Source organism: Anser anser, assembly GCF_964211835.1.
Source record: "Anser anser genome assembly, chromosome: 1".
Lineage (NCBI taxonomy): Eukaryota > Metazoa > Chordata > Aves > Anseriformes > Anatidae > Anser > Anser anser.
In genome coordinates this window covers 180,133,723-180,157,365 of record NC_139720.1, presented here as the reverse complement: position 1 = coordinate 180,157,365, position 23,643 = coordinate 180,133,723, and the positions used below count along the sequence as shown (strand labels likewise).

Here is a 23,643-nt window from a genome sequence, read left to right as displayed (position 1 = left end):
GCATCCAAGGGTCCTGAGGGAACTGGCAGATGAAGCTGCTAAGCCACTATTCATCCTATTTGAAAACTTGTGGCATAAGGTGGTGAGGCACTGGAACAGGTTGTCCAGAGAAATTATGGATGCCACATCCCTGGAGTTTTTCAAGGCCACGTTGGTTGGGGCTTTGAACAACCTAATCTAGTTGAAAATGCCCCTGCCCATGGAACTAGATGATCCTTAACGTCCCTTTGAACTTAAACCCTTCTGTGATTCTATGCTATTCGTACACATTCACCCATATATAGAGACATTTAGATCCTGGAGCTTAGAAGTGGTACTTTAAAAAATGTTAAATCCATTTAGATTTCTGGGGAGAAGAGATTTTTATCTTCTGTCATGTCTAGAGTTCAATGAGGTCTTGAGACAAAGTAAACTGATGCTGCTATGGTATTAGTAATAAAAAGTAAAAATACTGATATCTTTATAAATTTGTACAAAGGATTAACAAAATTCAAACCTAAAAGTTGAATAATCCATCCAAATAAGTGCATAAGCAAAATACTTTATTTGGATCCTATAGCAATTTATAGGTATTTGCTTTCTAAACTGGTAGGAACATGTACCATGTTAATGATATTGCTTATGTCTTTAAACACACAATTACATTTGAAATGAAAGTGGAAAACTTAGTCCTGAGAAACAGTTACCGTGCTGCTGAAAAGCTGACGTTTTAGGGTTTTTGTTAAATGAGCTCCCCTCTGTCAGATGCTTTGGCAGTTCCTACCTTCCTTCTTTCATCTTCTTTCTCCAGATAATCTGAAGTTGTAGTGTCTTCTGTTACCAACTGATGCTGAAACATACAGACTTAATTCTTTTTTTCTTGGAGCGTGAACAGCAGACAGTTGAAGACTGGAAGAGCTGCACTGCTGATTGTCTTAAGGGCAATTACTCTCTGCTTCCATCTCCTTCGCTTACATAGATTAGTGTGGTCACTTCAAAATGGGCATTGGGCACAGATCACTGGGGAAGTTTCCTGTCTGCTGGTTTTTATCTCTTTCAAGGTCAAGTTTAAATATCCAAATAAATCCCCAACATGCAGCTTTGATTTCTTCTGTAGCATTTATTTTCAAGAGCCCAGTCTCTTTGAAAGGATGCAACATTTTGTTTACTGTAAGTTGTTTTTCAGTCTGAATAATAAAAAGGCTGGGAGTAGCCAGATGTAAACAATGAATATAAACATAATGGTTATTCCAAAGTAAGAAGCTTTTAGGTCTTCAGGTAGAGAAGAGGGAGGAAGGAGGGAAATGAGTCAATGAAATCGCTGGTCCTTAGGAAGGAAGGAGGGAAGTTAGTCATGATGTTAAATAGTTTTCCTTACAGCAGTTCCACAGCCCCACTCTTTTTTTTTACTATTGTGTTGATTTCTTTCACATAGTGTTAGTGTTTTCTGCATCTGCAAAAAAGAGTTGGATGTTTCAGAGAAAAAATTGCTGTTGATTATTGTTGTCTGAGAGAGCATCATAGCATTAGGGCTAGTCAATTAAGAGAATATTCTGATTAACACCAACATGTAATTATTATGCTTCTCTCTCCATTCTGATTAATTGTGGTCTTCAACATACAGCATTGTGTCTACAGTGTAGTTACAAGGGCATCTTCCCATAATGATTACGCAAATAGGGAACCCATAGCAAATTAGTTGTAGCTTAGACATTGCATTCAGAGTTAAGTTGCCTCTTTATTAACTTTTTCTTAAGAATAGGGGTGGGGCTTCTTAGATACCAAACTAATTTGAAGACCTGTAACTGTAGGCATAGAGAAGATGGTCTGCTGCAGCTGCCTGACTCGCTGTTGCATCTATTTCTTCCTGTTGATTGTGTAGAGAATTTGGTTCTTGAAGCTCTAGATAGCAACCAGCCTTAATATAATTTTTTTGCCTCACTCACCTGTAATTGTCCGCTTCTGCCAAATGTCAGAACTTCTTATGTTAGTAGCGTCTTATGGGCAAACCCAGAAGCTCTATGTTTACTCCATATGCTGCCCATAATCACTGGTGTTGTATGCTATGGCTGCTTCTGGGCAATCTAAGCTACAGGCTTTCACTAAATCTGTTTTATGTTGTTTTAGAGTCTAGTGTCACCCAGTGTCCCTGGTAGATGTTGATCAGGCAACATCCCAATCCATCCATTTAGTCCAAATAAAACGGAAATGGGTTTTTTACCAAGATTTTTCTCAATTTGATTTTTTTTTTGAGGCTTCTTCTGATCTGCCTTCTTTCTTGTTTATATCTGAGATTGCTTTCTATTAGGAGGGACTAGAATAACAGTTTTGGAGCAGCAAATGTCCAAGGTACATTCTGGCCCTGAAGCCTACTAATCATATGGCTTTTAGGCCTCTCCAGTAAGCTTTTGTACTAAGATAGTAGGTGCTTACTATCTTTTTCTTTTATTCATCTAATCTCAAATGGAAACTAGGCTTATCAAATCAGTTTTTATCCTTTTATTTCCTTGCTGCCCTACACACACACCAATAACCTTTTATCCTTTGGGCCAACCACAGAGAATCTCAGTTACCAGTTTTCAAAGATAATGAGGTTTCTGCTGATTTAATCAGAATCAGTAGCTATATGACAGTGAGGAACAGACTGAAATTAGTGTCCCTTCCCTGTGAATGAAAAGGCAGGGAACAGTTGCTTGGCAGTAGCTGATGCCCACTGAACACATGAGCACTGGTTAATCAATTAGCATGGATGTTGCTCAGGATGAGCCATAGATGTGTTGCTTCTTGTCCCGCTGACAGGACAAATGAGGAAACACAGGGAGAGCTGGCAGCATTCAGTGAAAAGGTATCAGGGGTGCAGGAGGAAGCCAAGGGCATGGAGGAATTAGCAGGAAGGTGGAGATCTGTTGGTGACGTGGGAGCAGGATGGGCCTTTAGGGTGTTGCTGGCAGTACAGGTATCTGAAGTCACTAGAATACATGCAGAGGTGAATGGTAGTGGAAACACAAGGTAGACATCTAAAAGATAATAATGTGAACTCATTATAGTCTATGTACCAGGCAGATTGGTTCTATGAAAACAAAGCAACATTAAGGTTGGAAAAGACCTCCAAGATCCAACCATCACCCTACCACCAATGTCACCCACTAAACCATGTCCCTAAGCACCACGTCCAACCTTTCCTTGAACACCCCCAGGGGCAGTGACTCCACCACCTCCCTGGGCATCCCGTTCCAATCCCTAACCACTCTTTCAAAGCATAATGGTAGAAGTACTGTAGACCTTAACATGTATAGAAAAATGTAAGATTTCCTGTTTGTAGCAGCAAACTACTTTTTTCTTGACACCTTTTAAGCAGACTGTAGCAATGCAGGCAGTCATGGCAAGCTTGATCTGTAAAAATAGGATTTTTCAGCTAGTCAAATTCTGTCGTAATTTTGTATCAAAAGCATAAAATTAAAAATAAAATTTTAAAAGTTAGACATAAAAACTATTTTACTTATTATTTTGAGAAATAGCCAAGAATCTAAACTGTGAAAATACTGTAAGGTACACACAGAGGTTTTACTTGTAAGGGAGAGAATCAATGAATGAGAACCAGACAGACTGATGAGATGTCAATATTTTCTCCAGTAATCTGGTTTTAAAAATCAATAGAAACCAAATGTTTTCTTTAAATGTTCAACTCAAATGTTCAAACTTTTTTTTTTTCTAAGTCAACCGTTATTGCCATTCTTCAGTAATCAGTTATTCAGGCAGTTATTAAAAAGTGGTTGAGTTTGTTCTGATTGAAACAGGAGAGTTGCAATTTTTTAATAACTGGAGTGGAGGGCCTTTTGACAAGTGCTTGTGTTCAGAACAGGTTTCTTTGGCAGCAGCAATCAGTCGTACCTGAGGAAATAAATTTTATATGATGTCCTACTGTTACAATAGGTACAGAAGTGTTGGTGCAATTCATTGAAGAGAAGGCTATTGATGTCAGAAGTTACACAGTGATGCCACTGGCTATTGCACAACTTTGTATTATCATACACTAACTGTATTTTGGTAAGCTGTAATTATGCAGACCTTCAAATAGATTCCTTGTGGATAGGTTTAAACGCAAGATATAGTTCACTGTACTTTTGTACCAACACTAGTACTGAAATATTCTGTGGCATGTACAACACAGATTGAAAAAGGTTTTGTACAAGCCTATTTCTAGCAGCGGTATTCAGTTCTACCACAATAACTAGCTAATTTTAGTGTTTTGGGGTTGGTTGGTTGGTTTTTTGTCACTGATACTTTATTTCAGAGTTTAGATATTTATTAATTTGGGAAAATATTAAGCTCCTGACTAACGCTGATGTTTGATTAAGAGTAACAGGCCAAAAATTCATGAAAAAGTTCTGTTTTGTTTTTATTTGTTTTAGGACTCTGATATGTTTCTCTGACACGTTAAATCATTTTTTCAAGGCTCCTTTTTGTACCAGCCATTGCTCAGTGATTGGGAAAAAAAAAAAAAAGGCAACAACAACAACAAAAAAAAAAGTTAAGACTTCAGCTCCCTAAAATACTTCTTCACACGTTTCTATTCCACACAGTAACTGTGGTATAGTGAGATCCAAGTCCTTACCTTAAACATCTAGTATCTGAATTAAAGGCATATGAAAAAAAAGAAGGTGAAAAGAAAGACTACTGCCCCCCACCCTATATCAAAAAATAAAGCAGCTAGGTGTTAAAGCTTTAGGATCTATAGTAATTTGAGTGCTTGGGTATTTTTTTGTTTGTTTGTTTTTTTAAATCTTTTTTATTTGATTGATTTAATTTAAATTTTACAAGAGTAAGGTGATGGTTCTCAGATCTTTTTTTAAAGAACATGGAAATGGTAAATGAAACCTAAATTGTGGACAATACATATTCTGTTTAAATTACCTAAATGTGGCCTTAAAAATAAGCTTATTTAAGCCTGAAATTATGGCAGCATGCTTTAAGGTTTACATTTACTGGAATCTGCCTTAATTTAAAAGGTGTCTGTGTGTGCTTTAGGAGTTTTAGGGCAAATCAAAAGGCAATGGGAGCTACTAAGCACTTGGTAACAGTTCGAAGAAGTGCTAGGCCAGCTTTTGAGACCTATAGTGCCTTTTGAAAGTCCAAAAACTCCTTTCTTCTTTTCAGCTTTCCTACTACATGAGTTCAGTTGACTTTCTTACCGGCTTCCAGGTCTTGGTAGGAAGTGAGAGTCAGGAAGATGTGTTTTCTTCTTGCAGAACAGCAATAATGAAAAGGTCTACAGCACAATTCTGAAATCTGGAAGAGCAAACTGGCCTTCAATCATAAGTCCAGTTCAACAGCAACAGTTAGCACTTTCTTTGTTGGAAATACTAATTAATGTTTGATAAGCCTTTTTTCTTTATGTATATGGCACATGACAGGTAGTATTTTTCACCAGTTTAAAAAAAACAACAAACATGCCTCTTAAGTGGATTTCTGTTTCCATTAAAGCCCATCATGACCTAAACTTGTATTTAGTAAGCAAGCAATATATCTTCTGTTTTTCTATATTCAACATTAAGAATCAGAATTCTTAATGGAGTTGTATAGTTGAGTGCATGAATATATGTATTTGTGTCAGATCTTCCCACTTAGTGGAAAGTAGTTCCAAATTTTAAAAATACATTGTATATTTTATTATATAGTTCAGTGGTAACGCCACCTTGTTACATGTATAACAGAATTGATTCTACAAAACATGAATGAATGTAATTATTTAACTAATTGTCTCCTATTTGTTTGTTTTATTCAGTGTTAGTGTTAATGACTTCATTCTGACTTGAAGTAATGTACCTTCTTTATTCCAGATTTTTTTTAATTTACTTGAGCATTTGTCTAAGTTGAGCAAAGTTTCTGTTAGAACTATTAACTTTAAAAGTAATCGTTTGTTTCCTGTAGCTTAACAGAGATATTCAGTAAAATAAATTTGAGGACTTTTATTTCTTAACAGAAATTCCCAAATGAAGGACTGGCGAATGTTGTTCGAAATGTATTTGACTTCGACTCCTACAACAATGAAATGCGTGAAATTTTAATCAGCACTTTGCACAAATATGGGATACCTATTGGAGCAAAACCGACCAATGTACAGCTGGCCAAGGAGTAAGAGTAAAATAAGATCTATTTTAAGAAGACATGTCTCTCATGATCACTTTTTATAGTGCGTTATCTTGCTGCTAACTGATTTTAAAACAACCTGAAATACTTGAAGTCAATACTCCTCTGGTTCAACTTATATTCCTACAACAATTTAAATTACTTTATGATAGAGTATTTGCTTATTACTAATATTTAATCTTTACTTAATGTCCATGCACATATTGATAGTTTGTATGATAAACAGATATATATTAATAAAGGGAAATACTTGTTTCTTCCTCTGTGTTTTTAATTGAATTGCAACACGTTTCTGTCCTGTTACTTACCATCTAAATAGATATAAAAAAAAAATATTGTCGTCAGCATTAGTGGGATTTTGTCTTTGATACTCACAAAAGGCTCTACAAAAATACTTCTGTAGAATAGACCAGTGTATGTAATTAAGCATATAAACTAAGAATCATTTTAGTATGTGTCTGTGTATCACTATTATTCTTTAATTACATTGATAATTGACATGTTACACCATATACTTTTCAGGGGTTAGAATCAAAATAGCTATTTTTAAGAATAAATTGTGAAATGAAAACAGATTTAACTCATTCTTCTTGTAGTTCATAGACAGGTTTAAGTGGGTCATATTGAAAAGCAGTTAGAGAACTTACTGTGGCTTGAACTCTAATGTGATTTGTTTATGGAGAAACAAATATTTCCCTTTCATGAAGAAAGCTTTATGGATTTAAGGTAAATTGAGTTTTCCATGGGACATACTACTTTTATATTTGCTAAGGAGGCACTGATTCTTAGGACATGATGTCTTGATATTAGGTGTCTGTGTAGGTTTCTTCTACTGGTGCACAGCTGTTATCCTATCTAACATCCTACATATAACTATTAAATTAAACTGGCAGTGTAATGACTGTGGTGTACCTTTTCGTTCTGGTGACAGAAGAATTACATGCCTTGAGATCTGATGGTTGAACAACTACAGTGTCTGTCAAACTGACAGTACACACTTGAAACTCTTTCCATAGTTCCTTTGCTAAAAGTCACTTGGTAATTTCTGTTTCAAAGAATTATGTTTGTCATAGTTTTTGAGAAATTTGCACTTTATATAATTTTTATATAATTTTTTGAAGTACTAGGTGTGGGTTTACATGGGCGGTACAGCGAGAATTCTCTAGCAATGAGAAAATCAGAGGCTTAGGAAACAAGAGGGAGACTGCTGTTATTGGGGACTGTTCAGTCTAAAAGTGAGACGGTAGAAGAATTTGATCGTCTTGAATTAGGGATAATCACCCGATCATTTTGGATCTGTCACTGAGTTTTACGTGACAGGTTTTACCAAGGGTAGCAGACCTATGAGAACCCTGCAACATACTCATCAAAAACTCTTCCAGTGACAGCCATGGACTCATACCGTGTACACTGAAGGCCAAAATGAGGGAGAAACTACAGCAGCAGTTCACAAGCAGTTGGTAAAAGCAAGTCTTTTTCTAGATCTCACAGTGCAAGACAGGGCCTAGGCTGACACCTGACTCTTGTGATCCTGAGATCTTGGTCTCAGTATCGCACTTACATCCCCCACAGCTGGAATTTCAGATTATCCTGCTTCTCTCTACCAAAATAACACTGTTGGTTGTGAGATAAAATCCTGTGGAGCTTTTGAGCCACAGGTGGATCACCCTGAATTACAGACACATCTTTCAGGAATGGTGTAGGTATGGCTGATTCTGCCTTGGGGTAAAAGGACATTGTGGTAGTGTCTCCAAATCTGTTCCAGCCCAAATTGCACGATCCTGTGATGGACACATTGAGGTACTTGGATGTAATATTTGGACCACTGCAGAAAAGGGACTTTCCCAAGCTGCTACATGTTTAGAACTAGAGTACAGGTTTCTTTTGTTATTTTGCAGGAATTTGGGAGTAGGATAACGGTGCTAATCTAGTCCAACTCACTTCCTTCATAAAAGGTGCAAGTTAATCTAAAACCTTCTTATCTGATTTTTCCCTTGATCCATGTCAGAACTTTCAGAGATGGAGTTCTGTAAGCTTACTAAGCAAGTCAGCCTTCTTCCTAAATATCCTTGCTATTAGAAAGTCATCTCAAGGCTAAACACATCCATTTCTCTCAGTCTTCCCATTTTTAATGCCTCTGGTGTTTTTTATTTTTCTTTTATGCTTTCTTTATTCCTACGTGCACTTGGTTCATGTCTGTCTTTAAACATTCTATGTGAAAGTGAGCAGGTTGGTTTCTGCTGGAGCTGAGTAGAGTAGTATGAGAATATAGAATATAGAGATGTATTTCATGCAGCAGTTCATTTAAAAAATTCCAGTGTTTGCATTTCTTGCAACATTTAACTCATGTCTGTTTTTTAAACACTAACCTCTGGGTTCTTTCTGCAGAACCCTGCACTCACCCCTTATCTTTTTTGTGATCGATTTCCTTTGTACTTAGACTTTTCTTAATATATTGTATTTAACGTAAAATTAAGTAACAAGTTTTACAATACAAAAGCATTTCCAGGAGATCCTAGGACATGAATGACCCTTACTGCAAAATCACAGTTATTCCAGAGGAGGTTTAGATTGTATACGAGGAAGAATTTCTTCATGGAGTGGTTGGTCAAGCATTGGAATGGGCTGCCCAGGGAAGTGGTGGAGTCCTCATCCCTGGAGATATTTAAGAGATGTATGAGTGTAGTACTAGAGGACATGTTTTAGTGATGTGTCTCAGTAGGTCAGGTTGATGGTTGAACATCGTGATCTTGAAGGTGTTCTCCAACCTAGATGATTGTATGACTATACTGAAGTACTGACTATTATGCAGGTACTCTTTGGCATATCTGATCGTTTCTATTGGATCCAGCAATTTGTGAGTCCTTTTGTTTTAATACATTTTAGAGAAGTCTGTCTGTCATCTATTAATAAAAAAAAAAAAAAACTAAAGAAATTACAATTATTTAAATTGTTGCTGAAACATAATTGCATTAAGTGGAGGAACGAAACCATGAGACACATGAGCAACACACCGCAGTGCAGAGTCTCAAGAGAAGGAACTTTGATGGTTGTATTCAACTGAAATTTCAGGGGAAATTTAACACAGAGTAACAGTGACCCTTATGGGAATTTTAGCTTAGGCTCTGGAAATAACATTCTTAATCTTGGGAGGAATTTGAGGTGGTGTCTAATTACCATTTAGAAAAGAGTTCTTGCAGTGGTTATTTTTTCAAGAGAGAAATTAATTTGTAAATGCTAATTCATTTATTTCCTAAATTGGTGTTTTGTATTAGACCTTTTCTCTGTGACTTCATGTGCTCTCAGGAGATTTGTGAAGCAATTGTCAAGCTGAACTAATTGATATCCCTTTAGAAAAATTCTACATCTGTTCAGAGATACAGAAATAAAATGTTAACCTCCCGGTATCTTTTATTTCAGATCCTGGTTCAGTATTCAGCTCATTCTTCTGTAGCATATTTGTTGTGTGGAAGTTTCTCCTATTCTAATATTAGACAGATAGGATTCTGCTTAATTCCTGAGACTTAATGAGATGGCAAAACAGACTACAGAGTTAGACTTTAAAAGCCTGTTTTTTATCAGAATGTTTTTTTTTCCTACTGTTTCTCAAGCAAAATGATGCTTTACTTTTTTTCCCACCTAATCCTTTGGGCCTTTTTGTTTCCTTGAAGTTGTATTTTCCAAATAGGATGGCCATTCTTCAAGACACTGACATGTGCAATATTGTCAGCTTAGCATGTTGTGATATTGTCAATATCTCCTGGTATTACCTATTGAGTGGTTGCTTTATCACTATGGTGAGTAAAGCAGATGGCTTGTCTACCATGCTTTGCCAGCACATAGTGGCTAAAATGGATAACTCATTGTAGTAATTCATTATCTTTCTTTATGTACGCTTTGTTTTCCCGTTAACATCTGTTATGCCACATTTGTCTGAACTCATGTTGATCTGCCATTTTGTTGCATGGTTCAGATTGTTGGCAGTTCCTAGGTGAAAGAGCATTCAGCTCTAATTCTGGTGGTTATCCTTAAGGAAATACCCATTCCATTTTTTTTTCCCCTCCTTTCACTACTCACTCCCAGGTTCTTGCTAGATCTTGAATATTCATTTTCTATGAACTGAATCATTTATATGTAATGTAAATGTGTAAATTTTAATGGCTTTGCTGTTCTCTTGAGTCTGGTCCTTTCAGGTAGCATGTAGTTAAATGCTGGATCTGGCTCATATTGTATGTGTCTCTTTTCCATCCTGTGCACTTGTGTGTGTGTGTGTTTGCACTTGACTGTAAAGGAACAGGAAGCCTAACATGAATATTTTCTGAATATCTACTGCTTATATTCTAATCAAAAAGTATTTTCATTAAGTACAGAGATCTGGATGGTAAAGTAAGTTCTTGGATTCAAACTGTATCTTATTTAAGTTGAATAAAAAAAAAAAAGAAGGGGGATAAATGTCTGTTCAGCTAGACTGAACACAGACTTTTGTTTAAGTCCTTGAATACTACCTTCTGTTCCAGCATTAAGCTAGTTTACAAGATCAAATATTAAACAGTTCTGTTACCTGTCAAAGTTCACATCTGATGCTGTACTAGTAGGGTAGCTGGCTGTAGAGAACTTCTGTTCAGTGAAACTTTGTTCTTACAATGTTCTTAGCTGTTTTCCAGTTTGTTCTCAGAAACTTAAATGGGTACATTCATAAAGACTTTTTGAATGTGTTTTGTTTTTTTTAATATATTTGCCTAAAATGAATGTATTTTCTAAATTTAAAAAATGAAAAAAGAAATGTGTACTGCAGGTGTCACTCTGAGTTTTCCAGCATCAGAAGTTGCTAGAGAATAATCTTGTAACAGATTGTCTTCCCTTAGACTTCTGCGTGTGAAGATAATCAGGCTAAATAATAGAGGTAGAATTGCCACATCAAGTGTAAGCCCTGTGCCTATCATCTTTTCTGAGCAAATGTTCTTACATAACCATTTCATTGACAGCAGTGATCTTAAGGAAAATGGTGTAAAACTATGAGCAAATAAATTTGATTATTTCAAATTTTTTCTTAACCTGCAGACACTGCCACATCCATAAGGAAAGAAGTGATTAGGAATAATTCATTAGAACTTGCTTTTAAGTCTTGGCTTCCTTACAAGATTACTGCAGCCTATCGTGCGGTTTTTCTGTTGTATGAACCCTTTCCAGCTTTTGAGGAAAGCATGAATCGGGGTACATCACAGGTGGAGATAGCCATGGAGTTTGAGTACAGTTCTTACCCACCCACTGTACTTCTCTACACCCATTGGATCTCTTTGTTTCTCAGATTTTTGCTACTAGTGGCATTTCCACAGTATCCTGTCTGCCCTTTAAGTGAGCAGTGTTTGGTTCATTTAATTCAGTTGAAATACTGTGGAGTGTCAGGAGTGCCTTGTGAAGCTTTTTTCTAGCACTGTCACTTCAAGTTATTTTCAGAACTTGGTTGTTGTTACCTCTAAGTCCTGGGAAAAGAAAAGTCTCCGTACTTCACTATGTATCATATATGTTCAGTGGAGGAAAACTCTAAGAGGTGTACATGTCTCCAGTGTGGTCACTTTGTTTCAGTCCTTCTGTATCCACAGCCTCTCCTGAAAATCATTCTGGAGGTAGACTGCTTGTAAGACCTTTAATGCCACCAGCTTCTTCTATACTCTGTCTTTCTTATATCAGGTTTCCGTGCAGTGAAATGGACTGAAAAAGAATTGTCAGGTCCTACTTTTCTTGACAAAGGAACTTTGCATTATGAATTGTGTTGTTTTATTCCTAAATTCTGATCTACCTTTCCCTCCTCTTTGTTGTTTGTGATGGCTTAGTCTGCTGCCCTAGAGAAACTAAATTATTCAGGAGCAGGGAAGAGAATAAAACCTCAAGGATCTGGGAGAAAGGAGAAATTAGTTTTCCTAAGGGAAGAGAGGAACTATTAACAAAGCAAATCTCCAGAAAGCTGAAACAGAGTGGAAATGTTTTGTTTCTTTGGGAATGCGATCTGTAATTCTGTTGCTATATAAAGCAGGGTATTCAGTTAGAGCTGGTTATTAACATATGTTTTGTTTTAAAATTTAGTAAGTACTCATGATTATTAGTGAACCCATTTATTTCTAGGATGTTGTCCATGGGAGTAATGTGTAAGGAATTAAAAACTAAATCCAAATCCTTGTGGAAGCTGATGTACCATTGAGCTAACAGGAAACAATTATTGCTGATTATAGGCATATCAGAGATTATCCTACTCATAGTAATCATTACCAAAAAAAAATATATATATATATATATATAGTTTCTTTTTGCACACAAGACAGTTTTGGCTCAAGACGTAACCAAAGTTTTGCCAACAAATCATTTTGAAACCCAAATGGATGCTTGAAGTAAAATTCCAGTTCATGGATAAACCGATTTATCTTCTGACTGGACTGTTTACCCTTTCTCAAACTACATGAATGCATTTATCTAAGAATTGTCTATATGTGGAAACAGTACATCCTGAACTTTTTTTTCCTAATGATCTTAAATATTGTAAAGTAAAATATATTGTATTTGCATTTCTTTCGCGTCTGGCTTATTTTTTTTTCCTAATTTGGGAAGAATCAGGCAAGGTATAAAAGTGCAAACTGGAATGAGGAAGAATTCAAAATAAATCCCTCTTTAAACATCGGTATCTGTTGATATTCATAAACAGGCAATAAATACTCCACTGGTTCTTTGACTGAGAGAGGAAAATAATGACTAAGAGAATGGTTTGGGTTGGAAGGGACCTTAAAGACCATCCAGTTCCACCGCCCTGCCATGGGCAGGGACACCTCCCACCAGACCAGGTTGCCCAAAGCCCCATCCAGCCTGGCCTTGAACACCTCCAGGGATGGGGCAGCCACAGCTTCTCTGGGCAACCTGTGACAGTGCCTCACCACCCTCACAGTGATGAATTTCTTCCTAATATCTAATCTAAATCTACCCACTTGTAGTTTAAAACTGTCCCCTTTTGTCCCATCGTATCTGCCCAAGTAAAAAGTCACTCTGCATCTCTTTTATAAGCCCTCTCTAAGTACTGAAAGGCCACAATGAGGTCTCCCTGGAGCCTTCTCTTCTTCAGGCTGGACAACTCTCTCAGCCTTTTTTCATAGGAGAGGTGCTCCAGCCCTCTGACCATCTTGGTGGAATGTATTTCATACACTTTCCTCGTTACGTGCCCCAGCGGTTTATTGCTGGCAGCTGGATGTTTATCTAAGATCTGTAGCATCCAAACCACTTTCTATTTCCAAGTAACAAAATGTGTCTTTGGCTATCTAACTGCCTTGGCAGATGGTCCAAATGCAGAATGGGGATGGAGACTGACTCCCTGTGAGTACTGGCTTCTCCAGGTTGCTTGAGGTTTGGTGTCAATATTCCAGTAAGAAATGTTAATGCATCTTTCCTGCGTGAGTTGGAAAGATTAGAGGATATTAGTGTTCGTTCCCTGACATTTTCTCTTAACTTCTCATTGAAAAAAAAATACTAAATATTGCCAAGATTCATATGTAGTCCAACCGGGGATTTTTAACTGGAGATAACTTCTTATTCCGAAAAGAGCATCAAGAAGAATAGAAACAAACCTCTGGTATCCAGAGGGGCCAGGTTGGTTTGTGGGGAGAGGGGAAAAAATATAACAGTAGGAAAACATCATGAAATGGGACAGAAGAGGCTGAGCACAGGCTTTTAACAAACAGTCTTAAGGGAGCTTCCTTAAAATAGACTTCGCAGATATTTATAGAAACTGGGAGAGGGAATGTCTTCTGTTCTCTTGCCAAGTCCTGGAGCTGTACGATAATGTGCAACTGCTTGTAATGCAGAATGCAGTTTTGATAGGAGGTCTCTTTAGGAGCAACGGATCCTAAATAAAAGAAACCAAAAGGATGAGTTCATTAGCTTGAATGTATTCGTGCCAATCAACACAGTCAAACTGCTTTTAGTGGTTGCAAATCACTGGAGAGAGAACAGAGGAGGAAAAAAAAAGTTGTCCCTTATTTTCTGTCAAGCTACTTTGTTACATGCCATCATAATTCTTTTCCCATATGAGTTTGAAAATGAGTTTTGCTTTGGCCTGTATATTCCTTCCCTAAGTAAAAAGTACAGAAATTAAGAAATTAGACCAATGAAACCAACTTTCAAAGAAGTCTCTGCCCTTCCTGTAGGCTGTACTGGCCAGGAGGCAGTGGCAGACTCACATCTGTATTGCATTGCCTATGTTCATGTGAACAGAGGCAAAATATATGGAAAAAAAATCACTGAAGTTATTGCATAGTTAACTTTCCACACTGTTTACTGTGCTTATTCTGCTGGCTTTTTAGAAGTGTGTCAATTACAGTTGTTCCTGTAAGTGGTACTATCACATCCTGCCTGATCTGAATAAAACAAAGCGAGAGACGTCTCAGATATATTTTATTACATACCTCAAATAATTCAGACTGGAAAAGTTTTCTTTTGAGGCCATATTATATGAAAGGTTCTTTCTTTTATTATGCTGTTTAGGTTGTGATTGTATTAGTATTCCAGAAGGCTAACATTTTTGTGATTTAAAACATAAAATAAATGAAATATTTTAGTGAGGAAGCATTTTCTGCAAGAGAATCTTTAAATATGGTTAGTTGGAAAAATGCTGTTGTTTAAATGATTTATTCCATATCAGTTGCAAGTTAATGAATATAAAAATTCGTTTGTTCCTGCATTGTTTGACAGACTGCCATTACCAGATCATAAATTTATAGGCTACTGGAAAATCGATCAGCCTGGGAATGCACGACAGAAACTTCTGTGTCCCACAGAAACTCAGAAAATAAATGTAAAGGTTTGTCTTTTTTTTTTTAATACATAAAATACTCGTTTTATGTATTGGGATGTGAAGAACCTAAAATGACCTTTCTTGTGTACCTAGCCCTCAGAACGTGGGATGTGCTTTAAAAATCAGTACATTTGGTCAGAAGTTCTTGAAAAGAGCTTTCTATAAGGACACTGAGAGTACCATGTTTGAAGGAACTCTGTAGCTGTTTAGGATGCTTGGAGGTGGCCAGCTTCAGCCCCCAGATTTTAATTTTTGGATAAGATCAGAGACTAACTGAAAGGAAAGCTGTTTTCCTGTTTTTATTTTACATGCAGCTGAATTCTTATGGGTCTTTGGCACTGCCAGGTTTGAATCTGAAATTTTGGTACAATTTGATCTGCAGTCAAAGCTTTAAAGTCCTTTTCAGCTTTGAGCTCTTGGCCTAACTTCAGTAATTATTACTCCAGTGCGTCAAGGAAAAAACCTGAACTGCTAATGTGATGTGGGATTCATATAACAAAAAATTGCCATTGAACTTCTTTGAGATAAAAAAAAGATTCTGATTCTTTCCCTTGCATGGATTGTGTTTTATCAGAACATGATACTTCCTTCATGCCATTGAGCAATCATGGTTCCAAACCAATAAATAACTAAAGATGAAGGCATGATGGTCTCTATATTGTGAAGAAAATGGCTCTATGGACATTCAGAGAGCTTGCAGAGAAGTATTTCATCTACTCTGTCATTTATTAATTGTTTCTGTTGTTAATAGTATTAACAGTCTTGAAGAAGACTTCTAGATTCGAATAAAGAATGACAAGCAAAGTATTTCAGCAAGCCTTCATTGTTATCATTTGTTTTAGGGCCCTATATACCTAAACATTCAAGGATTTCCAGTGGAACGACATGAATCCCGGTCCCTCAATTTCACAGAAGAACTTGCCTTTTGGACACTGCCTTTGGATGAAGTTAACTTTGTTTGCGACGTCACTGTAACAAAAGGTACAGTAAGAAAAGCTAGGAACTTTTGTAATGATTCCCAGTATCATAAATACATGAAATATCCTGGAGATGAAGAAGAATTAGGCTATTGACATCATAAGTGCCTGTTGACAGCCAGTGACAGAATATGAAAGGATAATATGCATACATGATGTTCTAAGGCTAGTAACACACTGGCGTTTTTTCAATAGTCTGTATTTCTGGGTATCTTTGCAAAGGATAAATAAAATAATTTATCTTTTTCCACTTTTTTTTATTATTATTTTAACAGTAGATGAAATAAAAAAATAATCAGCCACTGAAATGGGAGCATAATTTCAGACATTGTGGTCTTCATTAGGCTATGCATCCTCAAACTGAGAGAAGGATATGTAATTAAAGTAGAACAGCCATAAAAATAGCAAGTCTGTCTAATTTTTATGTTCAACACCATAAAGCTTCAGAAAATGATTATTTGACTTTTTCCTTTTTCTCTTGGTCAGTTTAGTCTTAATACAAACCATGAAACTTGCATAGTGCTATGCTTAAACTGATTAAAATTCTGTCTCACTGAATCAAACCTGCCTTAGTTACTTATATTTCTTATGTCCCAAAGTGAAATTGCATTACTGGGAATATTCATAAACATTTTCAGGGTTCATTTGGATGAGGGGATTGAGTGTACCCTCAGTAATTTTGCAGATGATACCAAGTTGGGAGGTAGTGTCGATCTGTCTAAGGGTAGGGTGGCCCTTCAGAGGGATCTGGATAGGCTGGACTGCTGGGCTGAGGCAACTGGGATGAGATTTAATAAGGCCAAGTGCCGGGTCTTGCACTTTGGCCACAATAACCCCATGCAACGCTATAGGCTTGGGGCAGAGTGGCTAGAAGACTTTGAAGAAAGGGACCTGGGAGTGTTGATCAGTGCTCGCCTGAACATGAGCCGGCAGTGTGCCCCAGGTGGCCAAGAAGGCCAATGGCATCCTGGCTTGTATCAGGAATAGTGTAGCCAGCAGGAGCAGGGAGGTGATCGTCCCCCTGTACTCTGCTCTGGTGAGGCTGCACCTCGACTACTGTGTTCAGTTTTGGGTCCCTCACTACAAGAGGGACATCGAGGCCCTGTAGCGTGTCCAGAGAAGGGCTACAAAACTGGTGAGGGGTCTGGAGCACAAGTTTTATGAGGAGCAGCTGAGGGAGCTGGGCTTGTTTAGTCTGGAGAAGAGGAGGCTCAGGGGAGCCTCATTGCACTCTACAACTTCCTAAAGGGAGGTTGTGATGAGGAGGGGGTTGGCCTCTTCTCTCAAATAACTAATGTTAGGACTTGAGGAAATGGCCACAAGTTGCACCTGGGGAGATTTAGATTAGATATCAGGAAAAACTTTTTCTCTCAAAGAGTGGTCAGGTGCTGGAACAGCCTGCCCAGGGAGGTGGTGGAGTCACCATCCCTTGGGGTGTTCAAGAAGCGTCTGGACAAGGTGCTACGAGATACGATTTAGTAGCTTAGTGGGTAGTATTGGTGATAGGAAGGTGGTTGGACTAGATGATCTTGTAGGTCCCTTCCAACCTTGTGTTTCCATGATTCTCTTCTATAATTCTATGATTCATCATTAAGCATGTCTAAACTTCACTGTGTATTATAAACAGACTGATGATGATCAATACTGGAATGCTGCTTTTTCTGCCTGTAGCCTAAGTTTCAAGTACATTTGCAAACTTTTATGACAGTGAAAGAGAAATTACATTGCTTTGGTTTGATTTTAAGAATTGTCTGAAGTCCAGCTGGAAGTGCCAGACTTTCCACAAAGTTTGCATTTGTCCCATGTGTAAATAATAATTAAATATATTAATTGAAGGGGAGAATGGGATAGAGGAGGGAGAACCAAAATTATAAACAAACAATCTTTTAGACAGATGTTGTATATGCTGGCAGACACTGCAGTCGTATCTACACAAATGTGCCTTGGACTACTTGTTTAAAGAGTTTGTAATGTTGTGGCAAGAATCTGCCTGTTAACATTTAGTTAGTATCAAGAGACCATTTATCTCTCTTTATCTCCCTGTGTGATGGTAATTGTCATGGTGGTAATTTTGCTGTACATTTTACTATATCGTCTGCTTAGTTTATAATATATATTTGCAAAATAACAATATGCGATATCAGAAACCTTTCCTTTATTTTCCTCTTTCAGAAGATGAAGCTGAAAATGTTCTTTATGTTACTACATGCAATCCTGTTGCTTTGTACTTCATGAATGTTTCTAGTAAGAATGGATCCTTTGTGGATTTTTATGACCTCTTCCCAAGAACAGTTGGAAATGTCTGGCAACCTTTTGTGACTGTGGCACCACTCGGAAATCCACTCAAAGGTCAAGTGCTTGTACATGAAGAGCAGGTAAAAAACAAAAACAAACAAACAAACAAAAACCACACAACCAACAAACTACAGCTGAATGTTTGCTGATGAGTCAAATAGTGTCATAAAGTCAGAATCACTAAGGTAGTCCACCTCTGTAGATGGAAATAGCCTGGATAAGCCTACCCCCTTCTGAATGTTCTCTTTTTCATTATACTTGAAGCCTGAGAGTTGCCTCAGCTTTAGTTTTTACGTATAGATTTTTCTCTTGCACTTTTTTGCTGATTTAAAAGAACCCATTATGTGTTTTGCGTTATTGAAATTGAGTTCTATCTGCTTATCTTATTTCTCTTACTGTTAGAGGGAGATTGGCCTTTATGAGAGAAGATTGAGTTGAGTTCAGAAGTCTCAGTCAAGCAACGTGCATTTGAAAAGTACAAAGAAAGCTGGTTTATTCCATGAATTTAAGTTCTGCTCCGGTCTTGTCCCCTTTTTACTTTCTGAGCAGTATATGAAAGAGACGTTTTCTGAGTCACAATGTAAAATATTGCTTATATTTGCTTCACACCACTATTTTTGGTTTGTTTTCTGAATCCTGGTATTTCTTATTCTGTAACATCTGAAGTACTGAGACTAGAAAGAAGGCTATGTAAGCCTTGACATTTAGTGTATCAGCAACGCAAATTTAGAACCACTGATGACTTCAGGGTTGGTTTGACTTAAATCCTTTTTTCAGAGTCAAGTAATGCATACTTTCCACATACTTTTGCCTTTCCATTACTATCAGTGACTGATTGGAACATTTCCAATTTAAAATTTCTTTGCCAGAGAGTGAGAAGAGACAACAGTTGATAAAATGCTGCTGGTTATTATTATTCATTTTTAATTAATATTTATTGTTCTCTATGTTACCTACCAGTCACAGTAGTTTGACATGAGCATTTAATGTGGTCATTATGACATGAGCATTTAATGTGGTCATTATTGTTGGTTGGTTCTTCATTTTCATTTTGTTCTGAATTTCTTCTGCCCATTTTTTCAGTAGGTGAGAGGTGCCAACTTAGCAGAGCTTTTCCTGCACTCTGTTGGGATTTAAGTAGTTTTCCATAACTAGTGTCTCTGTGGTACTGTTGTTCCAGAAATATTTGTCAAGTGTTGATGGCACTTTCTGGCCCCAAACATGACAGTTAAGCTCAATACCTTGTAAGAAACACAATTCTGCCTTTGGTAGAGCTGCGTATGCCTTCTTTAGTTTTGTCTTGGACGCTTTCCAGTGCCAACTGGAAAAATGTGATTCTGAAGATACCTGCTTATCGCAGTTGCCTGCGTGGTTGTCTTGAGCAGCTATAGAAGTATGATTTGGGTTATTTTGAGATGCACATGACAAATTTGTTCAGTTCTAAACAATCCTTGGCCTTTTTTGGCAAAGTCAATGCAGGAAACTGTAAAACAGATGGCAGTCTATCTTGTGTCTAAGAATGTTTAGAATGTCTCACACTTTTTAATATAAAGCCCAGCAAGCAATATTCTTTGCTTTCTAAGTTTTTGAAATTCCTACCATGAAAATAATTGTCCTGCTAGTTTCATTTTTATCCAAGTCACAGGAGGATTCAGTTTCAGCACTGAGGTTTTTATTAGAGGTTTGTCCGTGAAGCTTTAGACAGTTAATTAACTCTGTGACTGGTTTTGCGTACTCTCATGGCATATATTTTTCAATGACAGTATGACTTACTCTGAAATAAAGATTGTTCTATGCTAGCTCAGTGCCCCTGGTTGACTTACATTGAGCTGTAACCTCCTGTTTTTTTCACGAAAGTTTGGATATTGTCAGTTTCTTAGCAAGTGCTAAATTGAACAAATCCTGTCTGAAAATAAGTATACTTATACTGCTGGAAAGTAATACAGAATTACAATATTTTGAATGCTTTGCATTATCTTAGGACTCCTTACACAGTATTAACATAGAGTTTATTGAGTTTATTGAGTTTATTAGAGTTTATTGAGTGTGAAAGTGTGTTTCATTAAACTACACACTTGATTGCAAATTGTATTGCATTGTATACTTAGGACACCATTCAAAAGTTATTTTAGATGTACCAAGTAACTTAAGTAACCGTCTTGTACAGAAAAAAAATGATGCAAAATGCTTCTCTTGTGTATTTCGTATTTATATCCATGGACACCATTAGTAATTTATTTGCAATTGCTTTTTAAATGAGGCATAGATCAGCCAAACACACCTGTTGTAGTCTTCACAGCCACTGCCATCCTTCCTAATGTTAGGGCTTGTGATGCAATCACTGTGTTTCTAATTCCTACTTAATTGAAAGATTGATTCTCAAGTAGTTTAATTCTTCCACTTGGAGCCTAGGTTTTATACCCAGCTCTTCCTGCAATGGAACCATGGAGAAGCTGTGTGCTTTCATGGTGCACCTGTGAAATGAGGTGGATATTGCTGTATATGAAATTCAATGAGATGGTTTATGATATTACGAGTAAGTGTACAGTCTAAGTAAAGCTTATAGTCTAAACTAATCATCCAAGTACCTTCTGTGTCTGTTGAGTGGATAAAGTTGATGCAAAAGAAAATTCATCCCGGCTAAGCTGTAGCACAGTTAATTCCTTTTGGAGGTGCCTTTCTCTTTCCATTGGCTACAGAAGGAGCCTGGACAGCTAGAATAGTCGAGATGCCTGCCTTTGTGTGAAGTAAGATCACTGGCAACCTTAACCTTAGAATCTGTAGCATTCACATATTAATACAAGTAGATCAGTGGTACATCTATATTTTGGACAAGGCTCGAAGGATTAGCTACTTGTGCTAAGGGTACATCAAACAGGTCTGCAAGAAAAACAAGTAACATAAATGGTGTGTGATGCTTTAGAGATTTGTCTGTATGTACTTGCAAAAAGACCAAGAAATATGAAGTATATTTGTAGAAATCAGAAGTTGCATTTATAAAAATTAAAAGAAGTCCACTTGACAGATGATATTTCATAAATCCACTAATTAAGCAATATCAAAAGCTATGAAGTTTTTCCAATTTCTTTGCTTTAGTAGAAATCTTTGGAGATAAATGTTTATGACTACATAATAGAAAAGAATAATTTAAAATGGATGATAACTGCTGAAAAGGGTGAGATGATGATATTGCAGCTCTTCAAATAAGCTTGTGATTTATTTCTCAGATTACATCCATCTGGATGCAGTAGGGCCCTCCAGTAAAATAAAATGAAAATCACCATTCCTTTCTGTCCTTTTAAATAAAATTTTACTAAAACTTAACTTCTTGGGGATTTAATTTAATTGTACAAATCAGAGATTTATTTGCTTTTAAGCCATCTCTTCATCTTCTAGGAAGAAAGGCTGGATGATACTGTTCCACCCAGTGGCCATTCGTCTCAGCGAGCACAGCCTATTTTGACTCCTTTTTTTGTTTTTTTAAACTGGGCTGATAGATTTTAGAAAGACTCTTCTGAAATCTCAGGTCATTTCTTTGTAAGGTGGAAATTGAAACATAAAGGAGAAATATTCATCTTTTCAAAGTAGTGACACCTGTGCCCTATTCTCCCCATAAGTACTCCAGGGCATACCTCTATTTCCTATAAAGTAACATGCCTGCCCTTTTCCCTTTTTTCTCTCTTTTTTTTTTTTCCTTTTTTTCTCCTTTTTTCCCCTTTTTTCCCTTTTTATTCATTGTCTTTCCTTTTTTTATTTTTCCTTTTTTTTTCCCTTTTTCTTTCTGTATGAAGTTTTTCTGTATGAAAAACTTCTTTTCTTTTCTGTATGAAGTTCAACAAGGCCAAGTGCTGGGTCCTGCACCTGGAGCACAACAACCCCAAGCAGCGCTACAGGCTGGGAGATGAGTGGTTGGAAAGCTGCCTGGCGGAGAAGGACCTGGGAGTGCTGGTTGATAGTCGGCTGAATATGAGCCAGCAGTGTGCTCAGGTGGCCAAGAAGGCCAACGGCATCCTGGCCTGTATAAGAAGCAGTGTGGCCAGCAGGTCTAGGGAAGTGATTGTGCCCCTGTACTCTGCTCTGGTGAGGCCGCACCTCGAGTACTGAGTTCAGTTTTGGGCCCCTCGCTACAAGAAGGACATGGAGGTGCTCAAGCGAGTCCAGAGAAGGGCGACGAAGCTGGTGAGGGGTCTGGAGAACAAGTCTTATGGGGAGCGGCTGAGGGAGCTGGGCTTGTTCAGCCTGGAGAAGAGGAGGCTCAGGGGCGACCTCATCGCTCTCTACAGGTACCTTAAAGGAGGCTGTAGAGAGGTGGGTGTTGGTCTATTCTCCCACGTGCCTGGTGACAGGACGAGGGGGAATGGGCTAAAGTTGCGCCAGGGGAGGTTTAGGTTGGGTATTAGGAAAAACTTCTTTACTGAGAGGGTTGTTAGGCATTGGAATGGGCTGCCCAGGGAAGTGGTTGAGTCACCATCCCTGGAGGTCTTTAAGAGACGTTTAGATGTTGAGCTTAGTGATATGCTTTAGTGAAGGACTTGTTAGTGTTAGGTCAGAGATTGGACTCGGTGATCTTGGAGGTCTCTTCCAACCTAGAAAGAATTTTGATAAGCTTTGGATGTGATTTTAAATGGGATATGTATAAGATGTGTAAGAAGAAAATTCATATTGAGAATTGATTTGTCTGTAAATTAACTGCACGCTTCCGCTTTTTTTTTTACAAGTACTTTGCACTGTTGAAAGGCTACAGCTAGACAGACAGCAGCCAACGGTCTGCCTCAGTGAGCACAATGAACTTTGCCCAGGCAGTGTCCTGCCAGCATCCTTTAACTCTGCTTTTATCTTTCTCTGTCGGGAAGTGGGATAGGAAGGGAGGGAAGTGCTTTTCCCTGTCCCACGTGCTGCTGGAGCTCTTTGTCGAAACTCTCAGATAGCATGTGGTGAGAGAGGGAGTATGTGACATAGGAGCTGACAGAGGGATCCACCTCACTCATTGCATGTAAACATCCTTTAAAAGAAGATTGTTTTTAACTGCTTGTGATCTAGACTGAAATACAAGTGGGAACCTGCGTATGGCAGGATTTGCAACCTACTAGCTCTAATGCCTGAAACCTCTTATCCCCATGGTAGTCTGATACATGCACTGCACTCAGGAAGAGGATGTGTTCCTTCAAAACTAGCAGACAGTAATTCTCATCTTTTTGTATCTTAAAAAAGGCGAAGATTTTGTTTTTTTGTAAGCACAAAGCTCACATCTCTATTTGCTGTCCTCCATATTCCGAAATCTCTAGGGCAATCAAGTCTCCCAAATTATCTGAAAGACACCATTCACATTGATTAGAAGGCCAGTAATCTACCTGCATGCGTTTCTCTACCTCTGAAGGCTTGGTGATTTGAGCACCAAGCCATAAGTTC

General features: G+C 37.7%; 1 protein-coding gene across 1 annotated transcript in view; it reads left to right on the top strand.

Annotated features, from left to right (window-relative positions):
• Positions 1-23,643, top strand: part of VWA8 (von Willebrand factor A domain containing 8) — a 195,797-nt gene that overhangs the window by 104,105 nt on the left and 68,049 nt on the right. Inside the window, exons 26-29 of the mRNA XM_083811017.1 lie at positions 5,963-6,114; positions 14,860-14,968; positions 15,805-15,943; positions 18,112-18,314. Coding sequence (XP_083667143.1) covers positions 5,963-6,114; positions 14,860-14,968; positions 15,805-15,943; positions 18,112-18,314 — 603 coding nt within the window. The remainder of the gene's footprint in view (positions 1-5,962; positions 6,115-14,859; positions 14,969-15,804; positions 15,944-18,111; positions 18,315-23,643) is intronic.